This window comes from Tachyglossus aculeatus, chromosome 16 (assembly GCF_015852505.1).
Source record: "Tachyglossus aculeatus isolate mTacAcu1 chromosome 16, mTacAcu1.pri, whole genome shotgun sequence".
NCBI lineage: Eukaryota > Metazoa > Chordata > Mammalia > Monotremata > Tachyglossidae > Tachyglossus > Tachyglossus aculeatus.
In genome coordinates this window covers 30,630,811-30,655,961 of record NC_052081.1, presented here as the reverse complement: position 1 = coordinate 30,655,961, position 25,151 = coordinate 30,630,811, and the positions used below count along the sequence as shown (strand labels likewise).

The 25,151-nt window shown below is 41.2% G+C and overlaps 1 protein-coding gene across 30 annotated transcripts in view; it reads left to right on the top strand.

Annotated features, from left to right (window-relative positions):
• The first annotated feature begins 2,293 nt into the window (after positions 1 to 2,293).
• TCF7L2 (transcription factor 7 like 2) overlaps positions 2,294 to 25,151 on the top strand; it is a 208,549-nt gene continuing 185,691 nt past the window's right edge. For 4 of the 30 annotated variants that reach the window (XM_038757549.1, XM_038757570.1, XM_038757566.1 and 1 more), the window contains exons 1-4: positions 2,296 to 2,957; positions 3,250 to 3,316; positions 3,586 to 3,710; positions 16,382 to 16,450. In XM_038757549.1, coding sequence (XP_038613477.1) covers positions 2,769 to 2,957; positions 3,250 to 3,316; positions 3,586 to 3,710; positions 16,382 to 16,450 — 450 coding nt within the window. In that variant the 5' untranslated portion in view covers positions 2,296 to 2,768. Of the gene's footprint in view, positions 2,958 to 3,249; positions 3,317 to 3,585; positions 3,711 to 16,381; positions 16,451 to 25,151 lie in introns of all 30 variants that reach the window. The other 26 variants (XM_038757550.1, XM_038757551.1, XM_038757544.1 and 23 more) reach the window with 10 other exon arrangements.

Below are 25,151 nucleotides of genomic sequence, written 5' to 3'. Positions count from 1 at the left end.
CTTTATTTGTTTGTCAGTTTGCTTTCTCACACACTTACCTAAATCTTGGTCATTTGGTTGTTTTCCTGGTGATTTAACTCAAGGTCAGTCCAGAGGAAGGCTCTGGCCCTATGGATTCCAGAGACTGTTGAACTTTCGGTTTTATTTTCCTGGGTGTTGTTTACGCTCACAAATTTTCACCTCAAAAGTCATAAGGGACCTTAAAACCCTGCTTGCACCCACTTTCCCCAGGCATCGATGTCAAATCTTCTCAATCATGCTTGCTTTCCTTCACTTTTTCATTCTTTTGAGGAAACATTTTCAGGTGTTTCTGCTCAAGATAAACATTGTGGACTATCTTCTGGTCCTTCAACAATAGTCTTTTTAGCAAAATTATATTAAAGGAACTTGAAAATGACAGAAACCTCTCCTTACCAAAGAGTTCTAAGGGTTCCTTCCCCTACATCATTTTTTAAGGGCAAAAAAATGTTGTTTTAGTTAATAGGGTATGTGTTTTAGAGTCTTGATCGACCATGATTATAAAATAAAAAACATTTTTCAGAAATTCTACTCTTTTACATGTGCAAAAAAATCAATGCCAATCCTTCTTTCTTCCTGCAGGTTGGTTTGTTCAACCAAAGGGTCTTGAGCTCCACTGCCAAGTCAACCATCAGATACCACCCAATGTATCTTCCTTTCCCTACCTGCCCCCCTTTCCTCTTCCTTTTGCTTATTCTTAAATGTACTTTGCTTTTACAACTTCTTAAGTGGTTTTCTTTCCCTTTGGGGCTCAGGGGTCTTTCCCCTTCCCTCTGACTTCTCTTCTTTTCCCCTTTTTTCATTTTCTCTCCCTCCTCTTTCCTGCTTCTTTCCCAGTTTGCATTTTTCCACATTCTCTGGTCCTTAATATAAACCCACCCCTGCCCTCTTCCTTCCCTCTTCGCATTCCGCTCCTGCTCCTTTTATCTCTCCCATTTCTCTTCCTTCTACTTCTCTTTTCCGTTCTGCCTCTCTTTCTCCCTCCTAACCCTATTATCCTCTCTCACTCACCTTCATTATAATCATCAGCATTTACTGAGCACCTTCTGTGTGCATTGCAGTACACTAGGCCCAGGATAGTGCTGTACTAGGCTCCTGGAATTAAATGAGATTGACACACCCCCACCCTTGAAGAGTTTACCATCTTCAGGGGGTGATGCAGGTGACATTAATTTCCAAGAATATAATAGATGAAAAATAAGTGCTTAGACACAAATAAGGCAAAGGAAGCAACTAAGGAAATGCATTAAAAAATAGGTAGCAAATAAAAAAAATAGATATGTGCAAGAATGCTAAGGGGGCTGATCAGTCATGACCAGAAAAGTGAATGATTAGTCAGGGAATGCACTCTGTGAATTTTTAGGACGTTTTCAAGGTTCGGAGGATGTGGTTTGGCAGATTTGAGTCGGGAAGGGTATCCACATGGGGGAAAGTGTTGAGACTCCCCTTCTTTTCTGCCTTTCTCTTTCCTCTCCCCGTCCTCCCTTCCTGCTCTCTCCTGTTTCTCCTTTTCTCCTCTCCTTCTCCATATCTCTTCCCATTCCCCATTTATCCTCTGGCTCCCCATCTCTTCTTTTTGCCCCCTCCTCCTTCTTGCACCTTCAGACGATCGATTGGGGTGGGAGGATGGGGCTCGATTCTAGTCCCAGCTCTGCCACTAGCCTGCTGTGTGACTCCAGGAAAGTCACTTAACCTGTCTGGGCGTCCATTTCCCCAACTGTAAAGTGGCAATAAAGATCCTCTACTTTTCCCTACCTCACAGGAATGTGCAGAGGATAGAAACTGTGCCAAGTGGCGTGCACGCACTTTGGAAAAATAAAAGTGTTTTACAAATTGAAAATATTATTATTACCTCCTCCCCTTTCCTTTATCCCCTCCCCCTTCATTACCTCCTCCTCTCCTCTATCCCCTCCCATTCCCTGAGTCCCCTCCATACCCTTTTTACCTTTCTTCTTCTCCTCCCTCCCTCTTATTGCCTTCTCCCTTTTTTTCCTTCTTTTCTTTCTTTTTCCACCCTCCTCCATTTTCCTTTCTCTTTCTCACCTCCTTTTCTAACCTTCCCCTTTCCCTTCCTTTTCCCACCCTCTTCTCTCTCTCGCTCTCTCTCGCCAGAAAGGATCATTGTTAGTTTCTCTCTTACACCGTGCTCCCGCCCCCCTCCCTGAGCTGTTTATTTATGCAGACGTAACCCGAGGTGTTCCCGCCCCCCTCCTGCATCTCATTAAGGAGCTAGTGTGTTTCTCTCTCCCTGTCAATAATCTCGGATCCCAGACTTCTCCGTTTCTCCGGATTTCGATCCCCCTTTTTCTATCTGTCAATCAGCGCCGCCTTTGAACTGAAAAGCTCTCAGTCTAACTTCAACTCACTCAAATCCGAGCGGCACAAGCTCCTTCTATATCTACGGCTTCCCCCCCGACCCCCCTTTGCTCTTTAGAGCTGACTTGTTGTTGTTGGTGTGGTTTTTTTACACCCCAGTTTTTTATTTATTATTTTTTTTTGGTACATTGATCGGTTCCGTGGGAGACAGAGAAAAAAGAAACCTAAACTCACGCGTGCAGAAGATATTTCCCCCCCTCCCCTCCCCTCCTCCCTCTTTTCCCCTCCCCAGGAGAAAAAAGACCCCAAAGCTGAAACTTCACCTTGGACTCTTTTTCGTACCGATTTTTTTTTGAAAAACTTTTTTTGAGATTTTTTTTGTTTTTTTTTTTCCTTTCATTTTCTTCCAAAATTGCTGCTGGTGGGTGAATAAAATGCCGCAGTTGAACGGCGGTGGAGGGGACGATCTGGGAGCCAACGACGAGCTGATCTCCTTCAAAGACGAAGGGGAGCAAGAGGAGAAAATCTCGGAAAACTCTTCGGCAGAAAGGGATTTAGCAGATGTGAAATCGTCGCTCGTCAATGAATCGGAAACGAATCAAAACAGCTCCTCAGATTCAGAGGTAAGGAAATTTCCCCCCGGGTGGTGGGTATTTTTTATGCCCCCTGCTTGGCAGTGTTGCCCTCAAGAACCTGGGTTTGGGGGGGAGGGGGGAATCGGGCGGGGGGCAGCGCGGAGGACACAGGGGGAAACAACGTTGCGCTGGGTGTTGTGGCTGCTTTTTCTCCGTTGCACAAACTTGTTTAACACTTTTTTCTTTCCCCTTTTAATGCCTACCCTGTTTGTTGTTTTTTCCCCCCTTTTTTTCTCTCCCATATCCCCCCCATCCCTTCCCTCCAACACCCATTCGAAAGGCGGAAAGACGGCCTCCGCCTCGATCCGAAACTTTCAGAGATAAATCCAGGGACAGTTTAGAAGAAGGTGAGTAATCCCCCCCCCCAAAAAAAAATCAGTGAAATTCCCTTAAATCAATCTACTCCATTTCTCCCCCTCCCGCCCTAAATGTCCCCCCCCCCTCCGGCTCCCCATTTGAGCCCTTGTCCTGCTCTGCAGAACGCGCTGGCGGCAGAGATCCAGCTGTGCGCTGGGCCAGCAGTGAAGCCGGGCAACTTTGGGACACTTTGTAAAAAGTTTTTTCTCTCTTTTTTGTCCTCCCTTTTCTCTTTCTCTTTCTCTCCCCGCCATGTTAGCTGCGAAAAGGCAAGATGGAGGGTTGTTTAAGGGCCCACCATACCCTGGTTATCCTTTTATAATGATCCCCGACTTGACCAGCCCTTACCTCCCCAACGGATCGCTTTCTCCTACGGCGAGAACAGTAAGTGGCCTTTTTTTTTTTTAAATTCTTGTAAAGAAATTTCTCCCTCCCCTACTTCTGAAGTGGAGACCCCGATGGGTCCTGCATGCAACCCCCTTCCTTACCCACTCTCTCCTCCTCCCTCCCTCTTTCCCCTCCCCTCCCTCCAACAGCTACGGCTTAGACTGCCAGAAACTTTCCAAACTTTTTCTGCCTTTTGTGGACTGGGAATTGTTTCCTCTTCGCCATGTTTCTGCCTTCAGTTTTGTCTCGTTGGATTTTTGAAATCTTGCTCTAAAAGCAGGGTTTTTTTAAAAAAACAAAAAATCAGATGACTTTTTTGCGCTCTGGGTTTTTTGTTTGTTTGTTTGTTTCCATTCCCTGGGAAGATTGCTTCGCGCTCTCTCTCTCTTGCTCTCGCTCGCTGTCCCCTCCCTCCCCTTCTCGCCCCCCTCCCACCCCCCTTGGGCTTTCCTCCTTTAACCCTTTCGCTGCTGCAGAAAACCCTCTGGTTACTGATTTACTGTAGCGCTTGGCGAATAGCTGGAGTACTTCCCTGTAGGCAGCACACTTGGAAAGAAAATTCCGAAAACTGGAAGTTATCCTCAGTATCTTCCTTGATCTTGGGGTTCACACACACACACACACACACAATTTTATTTTCCCGGCAGATTAGAACTTCAGCAGTTTGACTTGTAGAAAAGTTAGTGGCCCTGGGCTCCTCGCTATCAGATTAACTCCCGTTAAAAATACGACGCCGGGAGCCCAAAGACACCCTTCCCGCCCCTCTCCAGCCCAGGAATCCGGGCAAATCGAGGAAAAGACCGCTGTCCTGCTTGGGATAGGGAATTGAGCGTCAAGGAGCAGTTCATGATTGATCTGTGTGCTGCTGGTTGCCGCTTTGAAGGTTGGAGGGTATCTACTGCCCGAGCTGGGGCTGATGAATAAAGAGAAGACGGCTCCCTTCCTGAAAGTAATGCAATACTTTTAGGGTCGCCCCCCTTTTCCTGCCAGCCCCTCTCCATCAGGCAGTGCATTCAGAAGGCGGGAGGTGGTGGAGCTGTGGGCATGCCCGGGGGCCGTGGGGCCTTCTTTGCAGGGCATCAGGGCTCCGGGCCCGGGGGTCTTGATGGGGAGTTAGGACAGTTCCAAGTTCCCCTGCAAGAGTCGTTTCTCACTCCACCCTGGACGGAGCGAAAGGGAAAGATCGTTTGGTTCCCGGCGTCTCTTCCCTCCGTAACCCCAGTGTGTTTACTAACTCTTAACCCGCTCACCTACACATTTTTATTTCGAGGAGGATTTTTTCCCCCTGTTTTCCCCTACACCCTTCCAGCCCCCTGAAGCTTGCCCGACCGGCTCAGCCCCAAGGCTCAGCCAAGTCTTCTAGACTGTGAGCCCACTGTTGGGTAGGGACCGTCTCTATATGTTGCCAACTTGTACTTCCCAAGCGCGTAGTACAGTGCTCTGCACACAGTAAGCGCTCAGTAAATACGATTGATTGATTGATTGTTAACTCGTGTTTGAACGGCTCTCGGGGTTGTCGTTTTGCACCTTCCTGCTGGAGATTTTAAGCCCCCCCCCCCCCACTCCTTTCCCTCCACCCCACACTGTGTCTGGCTTATTTGCCCACTTTTAATTTTTTTTTTTTTGGGGGGGGTAACTCGAGATAGTCATTTGAAATAATAGGTCCACCGTCGAGCAGGCGTAGGGGTCGGGGCTTAAAGGCTCAGGGCTCGCAGGAGTGGGATAGAGCAGATCTACACGTGTTTAAAGCATTGCAATATTCACCATCGGGTCTGACTTGTTTTTCTCTGACAAGATGGCCAGGGCGCACCAGACCCAGGACTCTTTTAAAAGCCCGAAATGAGGAATAATTGGCTTTCCTTGGCCCTGCAAGCATGAAAGGCTAGAGGAACGTGGTTCTCTACTGGCTTCCTTGCGGAGAGTATTCTGCAAGACAGATGGAAGCTGTAGTGATTGGAGTTGTTGAGGGGCGGAGGAGAACCATAGAACATAGTTCTTGGAACATGGTGTGTGGCTGTGTATGTGTGTGTGTGTGTACATGCTTAAGTGTGTATGTTTGTATGTGTGTGTGTGTGTGTTTTGCTCTTAACTTGATTCAAGATTTGAGAGTTGGTGACAAAAATCTATCCATGAACTCCCCAAAGAAAGCTGGAGAATCCCCCCTGCTGCCCTCTCAAACGTTAGCTTCCATATTTCACTTTTCTATCTTACACGTTAAACAATTCACACCATCTGATGCTTTAGTTACAAGGGGAAATATTTAGATGTTTTGATTTGTGGCTGCTTCAAGTAAGTTGACATGCCTATCTGGTCAACAAATTTAATCTTTTATATTCCTCTCTTTAATCTTAAGGGTGTGAATTGTTCGGTAAATAGATAGCGAAACCTTTTACTTGTTTTAAAAAAGGAATAACTTCCTAAGACTGGTCCCTTTGTGTGAATTAAAGGCGTAGAAGGGATCTACTTATTTTACTGTTGATTTAGCAAGTGGCCTTGAGGTGTGATATCAGATTAATTCTAAAAAGACATTTTTACATTCAGTACCAATTTTAGTGTTTGTGTCAATACCAAAGGTTTTGTGTTTAACCCTTTTTGTGCATTCTACTTACCTGTTACCTTATAGTTTAAACCTGATATTATTTGGGAAATTAAAATTATTTAGATTAAAGCCAGGTAGCAGTTGCGTGTGGCGTACAATTCTCTTGTCATCTTCTACCAGAGATGCCAGTTTTGAGTTCCAGGTTTTGTGCAGGAGTGTAGGACTGTGTAGTTTAGGCACAGTTTTTTCAATCGACAAGTTTTTTTTAATAACTGTTTAAACCCTGTCTTTTAGGGTTTAGAGTAATGTCCTTGTGATTTTTAAATCAGGAAAGAGTGAAAAGAATTATATGCTTTATTCACTTCTCTTTTATTATTCCAAATTGTGTTATTTGTAGATGTATCTGCATCTGTCTAGTTTACAAGCAACTCCCCCACCCCACCCGCCAAATTGCTGATTTTTGCATTTATGTTTAAGAATCTTAAGAATTAAGGAGTATCATTAAATCAGCTTATGATGAATAATATGTAATCTCAAGAATAATGCTTCAGTTAATCAAGACCCTCTAAATCTGGATAATAATAATTCTGGTTTAAACCGACAGTTATTTCTATTGGCAATTTGAAAGAGTAAGGTGAATGATTTTTTAAGGCTACAGATTTAAATACAGGCATACTTGAAGGAGGGGGCTAGTGAAGTAGACATGAATTGAAGTTCTACAAACGTTCAGAGATTTTTGGTAGCATGGTGTATTAGTGTACTAAAGGATACTCTGTCAATTTTAAGTTAGAAATAGTTAAAATATCTTTTATACTAATACAGATGATTTTCTGTGACACAAACAGCAGACAGTGTTTGCTCAGAATCTCAGTCTTGGGGTTTGGGAATATTGGTTTCTAAGGACCAGTTCATTTTCCTTTATCTAAAGTTGCTATCCAACTCAGGTCATTTCTTACCCCGTGACACAAATGGCAACTTAAATTTATTTTTGAATTTGGAGTCCTGCATAGAAATAAAAACAAGATCAGCTTATTCATTGAAGCCTCATTGAAGCCTCATTGAACCTTTGCTAAAATGCAAAGGTACTTTCGTACTGACATGTGAAAAATAGTTGTTTTCCGTTAGCCACAGGCTCAACTTAATCCTGTCTAATACAAAAGACTGAGACATTGGGGTATGAGGGGTTAATGGAGGTCTTTCCCCACCCCTCCTCGTTTCCCCCTCCTCACTATCTGATTGTTTTGACAACACTTTTCAAAGTGTGACATTCCAAGCCCCTACAATACAATGTAATATTACTGTAATTACACAGGTCATTACATTTTAAATAGAGAACAATAAAATGCTTATCGCCCTGAAAAAAGAACAGGTGTTCTGCCCTTCTTTGGTATTTATGCTAATTATTTTTCATCTCCTTCAGAAATATTTATGGCCAGCATGTTTAGATTTCAATCTCAGTGCTAATCTTTATGGTTGAAGTTATATGTCTGCAGTATGGTTATGGTCTCTACATTTACCAACTAGTTTTAATAATGGATATATAACATAATATGTCAGCACTTTGCTGTTTTATTGATAGAATAGCTATTTCGGGAGCTGCATTAATTTACTTTTTGTAGGATAGCCTTTTTAAAAAAACGGAATGTATTAATGAAATTTTTAGAACTATTGCAGGAACAAGATCCAAAGAACCATGAGTTTTTTGACAGATATTCATAGAGACCAAATGGATAACATTTTTTGGAGATTTTTGAAAGTTTTCTTAGCATTCACTGACTAAATAAATGATTCACTGTTTTCATGCTCCATGATTTGTATACCACAGTCAAAAATCCTTCTTAAATCAGTTCTTTCGCCACCTAGATTTAGTTTATCTGATATGACTTCATTTAATAACAAATGCTTTTGTAGTGCTAGCTTCTGAAGAACCTTTCTGTTTCTTAGACAGCTACTGTAAAGTTTCAGGAAACTGGCAGAACAATATAATATTGTTAGTGTACAGAAGAAATGCAGCACTACACTTCATTAAAAATAATATTTGCCTTGGAAATTGTACTTTTTTAGTAGGTGGACCAATGACTGATCTGAACTTTTCAAAAAGGTTACACCAAGAGCCTTTGGAGGTTTTGAATGTCTTCAAACATTTACTAGGGGGGCTGTGTATATGTGAAATGGAAAAAGTGCATGGATTTCTGTTGAAAAAAAATCATAGAACTTTATTTTCTCTCCGACTGAAAGGTATCTAACAGGGCTTTTACATTTTTGTCAGATGTTTCACAACAGGGCCCCAAAATCACATTAAAAATGCAGTGTAGAGAAAAGACAGCTGCAGATTTTTGTGTGGAAGTGTGTTTCTAGACCATGACTAAAACTCAGAGGACCTTTTCCCAGCTGTCTGGGAATTATGTGGAAGTTGGATTATTGGCAGTTAAGTACGAGACAACCTGGATTTAGCAAATGCTCTCTCCTGTACAGGAAGTAGATGACATTAAATTGGGGGAAGGGTGAAGTCCATCCTGAGACATTGGAGGAAGCAAGAATTGCCTTTTTTTCCGTAAACCATCTAGTTGCCAAATAAATAAACATCTTCCAGTGCTGTAGTTACACTTTTTAAGGATGGCTAGGTAGAATTAGATGTTCTCGTGATTTCACTTTATAGCAGTTGAAGAAACTTTTACTTCCCACGAAGGGTCAAGGTTGGGAGATTGAGGGGAGGGAATCTAAAAGTCTTTTGGACTTCTTTTTTTTTTTCCCATTTTGGAAGTTAGAGCTGTGAATATGTAGGTAAACCTTAACCTTTAACTTACGGATCGATCACATTTGTGAAGGAAACGGTTAATTGTACAACCAAAGGCAAACTTGCACCTCGACAGATCTGCTGAAAGAAATGTGCCCCAGTCATTTGCTGGCAAGCTCCAGCGGGTCATAAATCCACAGGGTTTATTTACAGCCTATAACACTTATGAATGTTAAGATATTTGACGCCACGCTGGCCTTATAATATCCAAGGTCCGCAGACACTGGCTGTGGGTCAAATTTCTTTCACTAATTATAAGCAATGGGAGGGGAGGGAGAACAAAAGTCAAAACCAGTTCCCAGCCCCCCACCTCTGAAAGCGGAGCATATTGAGTTTGACCTGCTTAGCAGTTGCCTTGTGCTTGGGGTTTTATGTTGGTTATTGCTATTAAATTTATAATTAACACTTTCAGCTCTGAAATATCCAGGAGGGAGTCTTCACAATGCAGTTAGGGATGCAAGCCATAGTCGTTTTTTTTTTCTTCCTCCAAACACACTGACTGCATTGTGCAGTGTATGTAGATACCAAACCCACAAAATATTTCCCAGAATACTTAAAGAAACCTGATCTCTGGAACTGCTCTTTAATTTATTGATGTACTCTGATCAGGATGGGAAAAACACGTTTACACACAAGGCGCCAGTTAACATCTTGAGCATAAAAAACAATGGCTTGATTAAAAGGCCTTGGGAGTACAGAGAAGGAAAAATCTAGTCTGAGAGAAAAAAAAATTCAAATGTTTGGGGAAAGAGAAACGGTAACCCCGGGATGCATATTGAAGAATCTAGGGATTGGGGGAATATAATTGGATGGCCAAGAAAGAATAGCGAAGCACAAGGAGAGATGTGAGAGGCCCGAAAAATAGTTTTTTTCTCAGAAGGTTGAAGAGGAAGCCAGGGATAGAAAATTTGACTCCTGTGTGTCAGAAAAGCCTTGAGGGGCCCAAAGAACATGGTTTTTGCTTAGCCAACCTTGTTTTCAGTTCACTCCTGATCCTTAATCCTGTTGGAAACAGATGCCCAATAAAATTTTTTTGTTGTTGCTTAAATGTAAATACATATATAATACAAATATATATATATACACACATATATCTAATATAATATGACACTGTCTAATGTCCTTTTAGCTTTAATCTCTACAGCAGAGAGGTGAGTTATGCTGTTTCTGGGAACTTGTCTTACACATTCACCTTGCTCTGAATTTCTGTCTGTGGTTCATGTTCAGGGAAAGAGTTTTTTTTTTCTCTCCTTGGAGTGCTCTATAAATCACATTTAATCAAGTGGGACAAGACAGGAGTACACTATCATTTTGTGCTTTCTCCCAAGCCCAACTAACAAGCAGCAGGGGGGTGGGGGTGGAAGGTTTTATGCATTTTCTTAATCAATGGAATGCTGAATTTACTAGCCCCCAGGGATAGATATGAATCCCTCAACACCAACGTTACAAAGATGGTGTGGTAAGACCTTTGAACAGGTTATCAACTGTGCTATTCTTCAGTTTTCCCGTGATACTTTTTTCCTTCTCCAGCCCATCAGATTGTATGCCGGTAATTTAATCCACTTCATTTTTTCCTTTTGTTTTGGTCAGATTTAAGCAGCCCCTTCATATTGTTGAGAGAAGTTGCTGGGAAGCCACAGGGCATTACGGGATCAGTTCTGAATGAGTTAAATTGCTTGCTAAAGTTTGGCATCATGAAAATAAATTTGAGGCCTGGTAGGCATTAGCAGGGCACAGCACATTTACCGAGCTTAATTAGTACGAACTGTAATTGTTCATGGTCTGCCAGAAGGAGTAATGTTCAGGAAAAGTGGAGTCGTTCTTTTGCAGTCTTTAGTTTTAAAACGATAAATCACTTGCATATTTTTGCAGTGATTCAAATGGAGCTGAGACCTCTCCCTTCTCAACATGTGGTAAATTGTAAAGTCAATGAATTGCAGATGGAGGGTACAGTGAGATTCTCTAAGAAAATGTAGAATGAATGGGAAAGAGTGATGCTATAAATATTTACTGAGAAGATAACTAGATTCCTGCTTGCTGGGTCAATTATGATGTACCAAAGATATTAGTTAAAAAGAAGCCAACTAAAACTAGTGAGTCTTTGGGTGGGTTGGTTGTTTTGGAAAGTGAAATAAGGCACTATTTAATTTTCATGTCATTTTAGTTCAGCCAAAATCACAATGGAGTGCTCGTGGAAATCCACATGAAATTCACATTAATACAAATTCATTCATTATGAGTTACAGCAGAGTGGCTGCAAAGTGAAGTAATGATGTAGGGGGCAACACTTAAGAGTGTGGTGTGGCTACTTTTAATTAAGAGTTCTGTTGCTAAGAACATGGATCAAGTTCTCTAAACTTGTGTGTTAATATTCAGTGGAAATGTGTACTAAAACTGGAAACCCTAAGAAATTGACTCTTAAAATGGACGATTTTTTTTTTTTTTTGCATTTTGATTAATGGAGCCTTCCCCATTTCTTACTAAACCCAATCTCCGTTTTCAGCAACTCTGTTTCAGGCTAAATGTAGACTCTTTAGAAAAAACCTGCCAGCTATTGAAACCAATGAAGGTGGTGGCCATTTAAAATGTTTTAGATGTAACTTTCATGAAGGTTTTTTTTTCCCCTGTAAGACAACTATTCTGTCTCACAGCCTTCCCTGCAAGTCAATACTTCTTTCCCCAATGTGAGTAGGTGGATTTGTATGGAAGCTGTAAAAGTTAATGATTGTTCTCTGACTCATCGCTGATGGTTTCAGTTTGAGGAAAAGAAAAAAATTAATGAGAGCAAATAGTAATTTGATGGAACAACTAAACATTGTGAAAAAAATTCCCTGTGGTGCTGTGCATTAAGGTGCTGTAGTGAGATTACTGGAGGAAAATGAAAGTTTCAGAAAGATGAACTTTTGGTAACGTGTTTCAGAATGTTTGAATGTTGAATTTTTATGAGATTGACCTGGGTCATGAAACCCACATTGATTCAGATTGCTGTCTATATGGATGTTAGAGATTCCCATGCTATTGTTTTAAAAGGGGAAGGCAATTATACCCCAATGTACTGACCAGAAGTTTACTTCCAAATGTAATAGGCTTCAGGGCCCTGCTCTGTGTGTGACCTGGTGCTCAACACATAATGGCTGCTGTGTTTTCCTATAAAGCCACTTCATTACCACCACCTACCTAACCCACTGTTCCGTGAAGCCTGGGGGAAGGGTGCCTGAAGTATGAGAAAGGGGTTCACATAAATTCTAAAGTTATTTTGTCTTTAGACCAATGATGCAGAAACCACCTAAAGGGCCCAATATTCAGAGTGCTAGTGGGGTAGAGAGAAAAGGAAATATGAAGAGAAAGGGAGATGTGGAGAAAAAGGAAAAAGTTTCTCATGGACTTCTTTATCCTTCCTCACATTTCTTTTTCCTGACTCTTTTGCTCTGCATTGTATACTAATGGACTGGAAGTTCTGGGTCAGCAATGGTGGGTGACAGTCTTAAAGGAAAGCAACGTTAATCTGTCCTCAGCCAAATTTCAAGGTTTGTTGGCCCAGTTAGGTAAGCGAAGACAATTAATTGGTAAAAAATATGAGTGCCTTTGCCTCCCCAATGAATCCATACACCTGGAACTGGCCCTTTGGAAAAATCCTAGGGAGATTACTGTTTTAAACTGTGCCAGATCCAGGAAGAAGGGTGTGGTCTTTTACTGACCTTGACAATCATAAGATAATCTTATTTTTTGTTGATTGTAGTATATATATATATATATATATATATATATATACACACACACACACACACACACTACACATACATATATGTGCCTTTTCCTGTAAGGAGTTCAAAGTTCTCATCAGTGCCTGTTATTCTTTGCAACACCCCTGCGAGGGAGTTCCATGGCAAATGTTGTTGTCCATAGTTTTATACATGGAGAAACTGAAACATAAGAGGAGTTTAGATGGCAGGTCAGGGTAGTGTCAGCAGTTAGGGAAAATTAAACCTCAGTTCCATAGGGCACCCGTACTGGATAATTTGCTGAAGGGAATGGTAACCTCCCTCATCTTCTCCGTCATAGTATAGCATATATATTCTCTTTTCATCTTCTCTCTTGGGAGAGAGTCCCAGCTATTTGCTGTCATAAGGCAAGAGGGGTATCTTTTCCAGGCCTGGTTCTTCCAGCAGCCGTTCGAAGTTTTCTGTGTTTTCACCTCTGGTGCCGCTGGGGTTCAAATGGCCTGTGAGGGTCAGGGTGAATCTGTGGCTCCCTGGGAGGGTGTCTGAAGGACATACTTTGGCCAAGGGATCTGCCTGGCTTGCACTGACCCAGGTCCACTAGAACTGTAAAATGGCCTGGGAAGGAGATTTTATTCCACATCTAACATCCAGTCTTTACTGGCTCCTCTAGATTATTTCTGTTGCCAAAAGACCCTAGAATGTTATGAACAAGGCGTCTTTGTACTAAGGTGGATGGGGAGGGAAGAAGCAAAGGAGCAAGGAAAGTAAAATACGTAGTAGAAAAGTGCATTTGGATACGAGAAGGATGGAAAGAGAAGAAACGCACAACATTTCATATTTATATTTATTTCTGTGCCTGGGCAAAGCAAAGAGGATCAGAAAGCCTGCAAAGGAAATCCAAAGCTATTTGAGAAGGCTGAGTTGGCACACCCAGAGAATGCACCTCAGAGTTATGCGTTTGTGAACACGTTGTAGTGATTTTTCTGTGTTAAGAGTTGGGAGAAAGGGGTGCTTGTTAAAGAGTTTTTTCAAAAAACTAAGGTGTGCCTTGCTTTGTACTGAATGTTACACATCTGTGAGGTTGACCCGAGGTAATTCTGGAGACAGTTTTAAAAATAGGCCAGGGTGTTAATTTTAACTCTCTGGTGGGTTGTGTTGTTGTTTAGTGTGGAAAATTAGGATAAAAATGGAACTGGGTAAGAAATTGGATTTGAGTTTGAGTTATCTGCCATTTTATTAATTTATTCATAAGACCATAGTTATGTGATTGTGGGTTTTTTCTCCAAGACCTATACTTAAAGTTATCAGGTGTCCATTCAATTTTAATTGACAATATGAGATTCCTGTGGTTTCCCTGCGTACAGATCGCCTAGAGGCTCTGCAGAGTTTGTGGGAAGAAAAGCCAGGACAAGTTTCCATTAAGCTCTGAATCAGGCAATTGGAAAAGAGGAGAATAAAACAAGCTGAAAAGAGGAACAACTTGTTAGTGTTGCATACTGGGCTTGGATGGAGAAACCTTTGAGACAAGAGTGGTTCTCAGGCCAAGAATTTCAGACTCGTAGAGAAACCTGTCCAGAACACAAAAGTTGTTTTAGCACAGTGCAGAATTGTCACAGTAATTAGAGCAATCTCCGTTTACTGACTGGCAAATCTTTATGAAAAGAACAGGGGATAAAGGCCTCAAATTCATCTTTCTCTTGTAAAGATTCACTTTTGATGAACTGCCTGCAAGTGTGTGTGTGTGTGTGTGTGGGGGGGGGGGGGGGGTCATGTTTTCCACTGCTCTCCATTAAATAATTTGTTTTAGAGGATCTTGGTTGATTTCTCTGTCCTGACTGTTGCAGAGATATTTTCACTCTTTATTCTGACCTATTTTAGATTCTGTTTAGTGTTTACCATTGGAGGAAGTGGGTATCAGCAGTGGTGAATGTGGAGGCAGGAATGTTGCCTATCGCTGTCCATGTTTGTGTCTTGTCTGTCACTCACAACTGCATTGTGCATTACATTTAAGGCAATTATATCCTGAGTTAGCCACTTACTGACAAACAAACAAACAATTCTACATCTCAAGCAAACAAAGGAAAGATAAACAATAATCTAGTTACTCTGTTACAGAAGTGGTTGAATATTATCAGAAGTTTGTTTGTATCTGATCCTTGTGTGAATGTTTCAGCTGAGTAGGTCAGGTCAATTTGCTTGCAATGATCAAAATGCAGATCAGTCAGTTTAAGCCCTCTTGTTTTCACTTCAGCTGCATTTTTGTAGCAGTAATGTAGAAATCAGTGTGTCTATCATATGGATAGGCTGTAACCCACTGATTGCTAGTAGTTGGAAGGGAGGGATATTAAAAATGAATGGAAATTTCCTTCATCACTTGTTCTATGTGATCATTTAATATGTGGTAGAGCCCAGCTGATTTCCTGTAACGAAATGGAGACCCAGTGGAGATTACTGATTTCTTTTGTAGATTTGAACATTTGTAACAAATTGTCATTTAATTTTCAATTTGTTTGATACCCTTGAGAAGAAAAAAATGTTTTGGGGAAGTAGAAAGCTCACCTGTGATATCTAAAATCTTGTTTATTTTTTAGACCAAAGCCTATGAATCAGTCAATAACATTTATTGAACACTTGCATTGTATTTCGTGCTTGAAAGAGAATTCCGGCATGTGATCCCTGACCCCAAGAAGTTTGCAGTCTAGTAAGGGAGACAGATGCTAAAACAAATTACAGTTAGGAGGAAGGAGGCAAAAGGGATATGTGTTTAAGTAATAAGGGATGTAAGATTTTTTTACAAAAATGCTAGGAGATTGTAATTATTCGAGGGTGAGTGAAGGTAGTCCAGAAGTGCTGAGCAGGTACTGTTATATGAACACTTTATTTCTGAATAGTAGGTTCCTTAGCCTAAGAACAGGCCCTAGGGAAGTAGAATGAGCATTTTACTGTAGGGTGATTATATAGCATAATGATGGCTGTTCAGTGATTGGCTAGTGTAGATTCTATCACTGGTGCTGTAGAATCCAGGAACCTTCTCTCCATTATGGAAAGACACCATTATTGGGGTTTGTGGTAAATCATGGTGCAGTCTCCATAGAGTCAACTTCTATTTGGAGCAATGCACAGTTCAGTACATTTAAAGAATGTTTAATGAACTGGACTGATGCCTGTATTACAAGTTCATTATACGTAAGGCCAATTATCAAAAAAGTGGGATTTAAATACCTGTTGCAGATTACTGACATCTAATGATCTCCTCTCTCCTCTATCTGTGATAATCCCGATGCTTCTTCAGTAACACACAGTCATTTTCTTCACGTCCACTCTCAATACACTGGCTTCCTTTATGTCTCAATGGGCGTCAATCTTTCTTTTACATGTCATTGATTTCTCCTCTCCCCCCTTTTTGCTTATTGAATAGCCTTCTTTTTATACTTTCAGATTATTATGATCATTTTATCCATAGCAACAAATAAAAATTCACGCACCTTGACTGAATGCCAAGGCTGCAGTTCAATCTAGAAAGGTTTGTCTGCTATTCATAAACTGCTTCAGATGTTTTCTTGTAGTTTGTGACATAAGCAGAATGCTTTGATTTGGTTTTTTTTCACAGCTCCATATTCAGTCGGGGAGCACTCATTACTCAGCGTACAAAACGATTGAACACCAGATTGCAATTCAGGTAGGAAATTCAAGTGAACCTGAAGCTTCAGTTGTCAATATTTAGGCCATTTGTTTTCTAGTCTTTGTTGTTATTTATCATGATTTGGGTGTGGGGTTGGGTTGAGTGGGGAGGGAAATAAATGGGTGGAGAGAACAAAGGGGAAATGTTATTGAAATGATTGAAAGATGATAGGTTTTATTTTGTGGTTTTGAGTACTTTGGACACACATTGACTTGCAGCCACCTCTGTAGAAATAATTCTGTGGAGGCTGGGTCTGGGGAGAGAGGAAAAGAGGGGGACATGAGGAGGCTGTTGAAAAAGGGGGAAACTGAGAGGAGGTTGTCAGAATAAGTTAGTTGTTTCTAGGGTATTGATGTTAAGTGGTGCTAAGTATATTGCTTTTGACCTGATTATCTTGAAATGTTGATTCATCTATGACCTATTGATATATGAACCTAAAAGTGGTGGAATGAGGGGAGTGATGGATCTCTGCTCCTGATGAGTCCTGTTTCCTGTTCAAGTAGTGCTTCCATTCTCTTCCATCCAAAGGCCAAACTAATCATAGACCAATATATACCAAGAGCAGAACTGTTGCCAAAAGAGTGTAACTGGAGAGAGAAAGCAGGCTAGTGGGATTTTTCCATTTTGTCTGTCTTGCTATATGTGTGTGTGTGTGTGTGTGTGTACACAGACACACACACACACACATATCAAAATCTTAGAATGGGTAACTCATGCAAGAGAAGCCTCAATTTTTAACTTTTAACCGGAGCATTTTGATTTAACCTTTTCCCAAATCCCATGGATTGAGGCAGATCAAAAGATTCTTTTGTTCCCACAAGTTAACTTTTGGTGAAAAATGTCAAGTTCTACTTCCCTTGCTTCCTTGTCTCCCCACAAGCACCGGAAGTATCATGAGTTTCGGTTATGGGTACTCTAGATTTCTATAGGACTATGTAGATCTTCTCATTGAATGATATGATTTTTGAATGAATCTTGGGTGCCCAAGCAAGTGGTAGACCATGCTGACTGCTTTTCTGAAGTCCCACCTCTGATGAAGGGTAGGCTGGTAAGCATTATTCTTGGCCTGGTTAAGTTGTGTATGTTCATTCATTGTCACATTTATTGAGTGCTCACTGTGTGCAGAGCACTATCCTAAGTACTTGGGAAAGTACAATACAGCAGTAAAGAGAGACAATCCCTGCCCACAGTAAGTGCACAGTCTCAAGTTGGGGGATGTATTTTCAAGGCTGCAGAAATGGATTTGATGATGGCCTCCAACCTACTGAGGAGGTGGAATTTGAGACTGGATGTTTTTTGGAAAGACAGGGCCATTTTGTTGGGCATTTTCCAGGTTGCATTCTAACCTGCTTATAATGCATTAAAATTACTTGCAGCCCTCCCACAATATGGGGGATTTATGCTGTGGAAGGTGCTGGGACCTGCTGCTGGTGGGAGGTCAAAGAGGCACCATGTCCTAAGGACTGTCAATAAAATCTGTTTGAAGACCATCAACACACCATCTTTTGGAAGAACCTATTTACCAAAAATCAGTGTGCTGGTGGTCTGGTTGAATCCAGAACCCTTTCCAATGGTAAAGATGAATTGGAGGTGGTGGTGGGGGAGAGACAGAATTGTAAGGCTGGATAGCTAAGGTTTGCCTGAACATCCAGTTAAATTTAAGAGACCCCCTTGGGAATTATTTGTCCTGATTAAATGGCAGTGATCTGGATCTTGGTGTGGGATGTCCTTCTGAGCTGCGGCCTGGAAGACCAGCTGTTCTATCTTAACACCCTCTGCTGAAGGGATCCCCTTGTTAACTTGGGCATTCATTCCTTTAGAGCCACCTGGCATTAGCAAGCCATTTGAAGATAGCTCTCTGGGAGGAGGGCAGAGTAAATTACAGAGCTCATTGTTCAGAGAACTAAAACCATTAATATTCCTCCATGAACAGGTACTATTGTTCTCCTCTGCTTCTGTTTGCTAAGGCTTGATGCCCATGTGGGCAAACAGAGAGACATTTTGTTAGCTACACAGCACCAGAATGCTTTCAGTATTGATTCCTCCTGAATCCCTGATAGACTAGGCTGTAGTCAACAAAGCCAAATGTCATCCAGCTGTAATTTAGTTTGATCATCAAAGGATGAGTGGCGAAAAAAGAGAAGAGAACTGAATACAGACTGAAATAAAATCCTTGTAAAAGTGAGTTGCATATGGGAAGCTCATAGGGTAATGTACCTTTCCAGTCTTGGATATATGGGGAATATTTTCTCAGCTCATCCTGCAGCATTCTAGGCATACTACAGCCTCAGAGAACTGCTCCTTCCACCTCACCTCTATGCAAAAATTTAAGAGATTTCAGGTGTCAAAGGTTCCCATCCTGGAATTTTAACCGTACTTAATATGATCCCAAGTCAATCAGTTCTTCTGTGTCCTAAAATGACTCAGAGTAGTATGACACTATGCATCACATGGGGTTTGTCCATTTCCTTCTCCCTTTCTCCTCTCACCTCATCCCTCCTCCACTCCATCTCCAATGTTCAAGCCGTGTTTATGTGAATGGTGTCAGAAAGATTCTATAGCTGTGTCATATTCTTATAAAAGGTTTGGACACCATATCAATTGGTTCTTTGGCATCTTTGCTTCTTAACATCCTCCACACTTGCTTACTTTCAGTTTTGAAAGGATAAAAATAGTACAGTTGGTCAAAATCTTATTGAGCGAAAATTGCAATTCCTTCTGCCAAACAAACCTAAGTGGCCAATAAATGAGGTACAGTACATAGATTAAAGACATCTCATCTTCTTCCACTATCTTAGGCCTTTAGAGAGACATAAAATGTGAAGACAACATCTCAGGCAGTCAAATTCATACTCATTAACATGGTAGTAGAGCAGTTAGTGAGATTACATGGAGATTCACTTTACCAGATGTGTCCCTAATGAGTTTGGGGAGTAGTAAGTATAATTAGGCAGGAATAGACCCAAGTTAATTTTGTTGCATTTGCGAGGTCACAGAGTAGAGGAAGAGGTGTGCTATGTTTCAATGGTTTATTGCCTAACCACAACTGTTGGATTCTCTTCCTCTGTTTTTTTATAGCTTTTCTAAAGGCATTTATGATTGGCAATTCCCATGCAGTTACTCATCCCTCTGTTGTACCCATTTTTCAGGGCAGGTAAAAATCTATTAGGTGGATCATTTCAGTAACGATTATGTTTCTTTAATGGCTTCCTCAGGGGATCTCTTCAATCCGCTATGAAAATTATTATTACAACACTGCTCCTAGAAGAGTAATAAAGATCAAGGCTTCCCAAACCCTCCTGATTTTGTTCCACTTATGTGGCAGTAGGGCTGCCGCTGAAGTAATTAAGACTTTGTTTTAAGAGTCCTTTGGCCAAATATTAGTGTTTTTTCATCAAATCAGTTATACTGCTCAAAAAAAAAGAGGGTGCATAGGACTGCCCGTGTTTTTCTGTTTAAAAAGATGTGAAATTGATTGTGTGTGTGTGTGTGTGTGTGTGTGTGTGTGTGTGCGCGCACTTTGTATCCTAGAAAAGCATCCAGAAGAAATGGACCATTTTATTTGTTTATTCAGCTGGGCTTTGGAGAAAGTTCCAGGGTATTTTACTTTCCCCCCTCCTCTCCCCTGCACTTTCCATCCTAAGCTTATAAAGTGAAATTTTAGAGATTCTCTCACAATTTAGCCTGCATTGCCTCTCTGGAAGCGTTAAGTTTTCATTAGTGTCACCAATGTGACCAGAAGGGACCTCCGTCTTCTACCACGATCCACTTGGGGAAACCATAATCAAGTGGTTCCTGACAATTAGATGGGTGGTGAGGGAGACTGGAGGTTGCTGAGGGTTTCAGAGATTGTGGCCTCTTTTTTATGGTTCTTGTTAAGCGTGTGTTTTTTTGCCAAGCACTGTACTAAGAGCTGGGGTAGATACAGGATAATTAGGTTGGACACATTCACTGTTCTACATGGGGCTCACAGTCTAAATAGGAGTCTAAAGCATTTCAGGAAGGGGCTGGTCTGGCTCAACAAATGCCAAACACATCCCAAAGTCTGGCTCCTGGAATCCCTTCTCCAGAATACTGTTTCTTCTTGGTTTTTTTGATACTTTGCGGGTCAGGTTCACAAGTTGAACTGCCCTACCCTTTTCTTTTAATGGTATTTGATAAGCACTTTGTGCGAGGCACTGTTCTAAGTGCCTGGGTAAATGCAAGGTTGTCAGGTTTGACACAGTCTTAATCCCCATTTTACAGATAAGGTAACTGAAGCACAGAGAAGTGAAGGTCACACAGCAAGTCACTTCACTTACCTCAGGTGATGCCCTCTTTTCAGCAGACTGGACACCTACGTTTTTACACATTAAATCTGAGGAATTAATGCTAATTTTTCTTGGCTTCTGGATATAGGAATCTACTCTTCTAATATTTAAATGTTATTTAGCATCCTTGGAGGGTAAAGACATAGAGCAATTACTTTGAAGCAAGATATTTAAGGCCAATGGTAACTTCTGGGATGGTGAACTTTCAGTTAGTGTATTCAAGCAAATTGACTTTTCCTAAAGCCAGTCTGGATGACTCCAAGGCTGAAAGACCAGACTCTTGTCAGACAAGACTCCAGTGGATACCATAGTTTGGTGTTCAGATCATTAGCTAGAGACAGATTGGGGTTTGTGGGGGGGGGGGGGTCCGGGAGAGGGGACACTATTATTTCACCTGTGCAGAACGATTATCTGTAAAATTCATCTGTAAAATGGGGATTAAGACTGTGAGCCCCTTGTGGGACAACCTGATTACTTTGTATCTCCCCCAGTGCTTAGAACAGTGCTTGGCACATAGTAATCACTTAACCAATACCATTATTATTATTTTATTAATCATTGCCGCAATTGGTGCATTTTAGGAGAACAGACCAAGAGCTCCCAAAAATGAGGTAAAGTCTGCTGTGAAGGCCTTTTGGAAAGCAGAAACGAGTTGACACTTATGGTGACTGTTGGAGAGTGAGAAGAAGGAGCCATTTTTTCATTCTCAAGTGAAACCAGGCTGACTTTATGTTGGATTAAATACTTTAATCCTAAAATTTCTAGTTACAGTTATTCCCTTATCAAAGGCTGATTAGGGCAGTTTTTTCTGTCATAAAGCAAGCACTGTGCTATAATTGGTGGGGAGGAATGAGAAGGATTGAAGGCTTTAGTTCAGGTAAAAGGTCTTTGAGAGTCCCTGTCGATCCAAAACAGGAAGAAATAGGGACAGAGGGTCAGCTGAAGCAGTGCTTCCCTTAAAATGATTACATGATTTTTGAAAGGAAAGGCAAATATGTTGAATTCATGTCTTTTAAGAATAGTTTTGTTTCCTCTGGTTGATAGCCTTTGTCTTTGTTCTGTGTATGTGTTTGAGTGACAAAGGGTATGAGTGAGACAGTGGATATGTATGTATGAATAACTCAACAGTTTATGTTGTTTAGAAACCTATCTTTGTGCCACTAATGGAAGGTGGGTTCCTGGTGGTTTTTATTGAAGCAGCTTCTTTGTGTTGGTTTCCCCTCCATTTTTTGAGGTGTGGAATGGCAAAGTTATCTTGCAGAAGCTGCCCTCAGGTCAGTGCAGCTCCAGATAAAATCATCCAATCTGCAGGGCCCATCCAGGTGGTACTCAGGAAGGTGTGTTAGAAGGTATCCTATTATGAGGATCCATTTCAACTTGGAGCCAAGGAAAATCTATCCTGATAATTTTTTATTGTTACCAAGACTATCTATTGTAACAAAGGTTTATGGCTCTTGTTAGTCACCATTATGTGCTTTGTCAGTAGATAACCTTTTGTGTGCATGGGGAAGGGGTTGAAGAAAGGAGCAGCTGAAGGAGCAGAGGTGTGGGAGAATGTTGTCGACACTGAAGAAAAGCAGCAGATGATATATGAGAAATTTGAAATTAGATGGATTACTTCATTTGTTTACATTTTGTTTATTTATCTTCAGAATTGGGTTTCTTCCTGCCCTCAAATGGCACATTCAACACAACAAACAGTTTCATCTTCTTGGCCCTCCAATTTGCCTGACTGGAGAGAAGTGCAGAGTTGATTCCTCTTGAACTTTTTTCTGATCATTTCAGACTCTATAAATCCCAGATGCGGTTGTCCATTTGTTATTTATAGACAACCAGGGAACTGTTATTCAGATTCCTAAAAGTGGATTTTTTCAGTCATTTGCAAGAAACAGCCCATGGAAAAAAAACATGTCCTTTTTTTTTTTTTTTCAGTCACTGGGTTTTCCAGACCCCTGTGAAGAAGAGTCAGAAGTGACTGGCTAACAAATCTTAAGCTGCAGAGGTTTTTAGGATCAAATATGCCACACCAGTAAAAAGGAGTGATTGGAAGCTTCTTTCCAGAGCTCAGTCAGGCTGCCAGCCTGGGGACGATAGCTGTCGGTGGCATTTAAGTTGTTTCAGTGAGCATTGTTGATGATTGAAATTGAAGAATTGTGAACACAATTCATCTTCACGAACAGAGAGCACCGGGTGTGAGCTACGCTGACTGGGAGCAGACAGTGACATACGGGCCGTCATCAAACTAATTGTTGTTTGAATTACCTGTTATGATCCGATGACAAATCTGCCTTGCTCCCGCCACTGGAGCAGAAAATGTAGCTCGAATTGGCGTGATGTTAGCAAGTGTAAACTGTACTTCAACAAGATGGATAAACCCAATTACGGGGCAGACCTGTAGAGAGAAAATCCATTTAAATCTCGTAATGTTAAGCAGAGCTGTGTTTAATTCATTTGGACCAATTTGGGCATGATGTATGAGCGTTGGCGAGCGTTAGTCGAAAGGGGAACACTTGGGGGGAAGAGAAGCACCGTGAGAGCAGTGTTCAACCCCAATGGCAAGAGAGCTGTGCCATTTCAGCAGCTAACATTAATGGCTGAGGAAGGTTGGAATGACAAAAAGATGTACTAACTGCTATTGTGAAAGCCGTGATGTGTAAATGAACCAATAAGAAAAACACACGAAGCAGAAAGAGAGGTAGTGTTTTTCTTAAATACTATTGACAGTACAAATTGAGAAGGAAATTTGTGGGTTTTCTACTCCCTGATACTCTTGTACATTTGATTCACTCGATAGCAGGGATGTTTAGACAATATCCAATCGCCTCTTCCCCAGAAAACTTACTGTAAAGCTTAAATAAACATGAAAGGAAAAGGAACAGGAATTGATGAGAAGCCTTGCTTTTCTCCTCAAATAGGAGTTAAAAAGAGATGATTGGTTTAATAAACTAGAGCTTTTGGGGGCTGTGTTGGTCAGTACCTCTCTAGTCATAAAAGTGACACTTGCCTTCTAAACTATTGGTTGAAAACAATAGCCAGTTTGCATCATTGAAGTAGTTTTCCCAAGATTCAACCCAAAATCACTCCCAAATTATCCACTGACTTCTGTTCCGATCTTGTGTGGTAGCAATAGGTGGGCCAGATTTCCTAGTTCCTCCTCCTACATTTATTCTCCCTTGTTTTTGATATTAGGCACATTCTTAATTAAGTCCATTGAATCGGTGACCCGATTCTAACCCTTCATTTGCCCTTCATTTTGGGGCTTGCTATGATTTACAGGCTTTTTTTTTTTTAATAAAAAAAATGTGTGTTAAGTGTGATTAAGAGCACAAGTTGTTCTTGGGAGCTTGTTTGTTGCATTCTGAATGACATGTAGGCTCACATGGAGTCAGTGGTAGCTTTCCCTTGTGTAAGAAGTGGACATTTAATGCCTACAGTTCATTCATGATTAAAAGCTCTTGCCCCTAGGGGCAATAAATCTAATCACACACAGGGGAAGTATTTGTTAACTGTAATATTTGTTAAATGCTTACTATATGCCAAGCACTGTTGTAAGCACTGGGGCTCATGGTCTTGAGGGAGGGAGAACAGGTAAACTAATCTCCCTTTTACAAATGAGTAAAATGAGATACAGAGAAGTTAAGTGACTTGCCAAGTACTATGTGTCAAGCACTGTTATAAGAATGGGATAGTTACAAGTTAATTAGGTTGGACACAGTCCCTGTCCTACATGGGACTCACAGTTTAAGTAGGAGGGAGAACAGGTATTGAATCCCCATTTTACTGTTGAGGAAACTGAGGCACATAGAGTAATTTTTCCAAGGTCACATAATAAGCAATTGGCAGAGGCAGGATTAGAACCCAAGTGCTCTGACTCCCAGGCTCACACTCTCTCCAGTAGACCACATTGCTTTTTTACTAGGTCACACTGCTTCTCTTTTTGTTGCTGTTTTTTAAATGAAGTACAGCTGTTGTATAAAGTGATTTTGTATGTAGTGTCAAATGAAGTCAAGCAATTGATGTTTGTCTGCCAGAAGACTTGTTTTCACTTTGCTTTCTGTAGGCTCATGCTCCAGGTATCCTTCCTGTTGGGAACTGTAAGGTCTGTCTCCTTCTGTAGACTGTAAGTCCATTGTGGGCAAGGATCACTTCTATCAGCCCCATTGTATTGTACTTTACCAATCACTTAATACAGTGCTTTGCGCACGCATAGCCTAGTGGATTGGGAATCAGAGGACCTGGGTTCTAATGCCGGTTAATAATGATAATAATGATAATAATAATAATAATAATGGCATTTATTAAGCGCTTACTATCTGCAAAGCATCATCATCAATAGTACTGTTCTAAGCGCTGGGGAGATTACAAGGAGATTAGGTTGTCCCATGGGG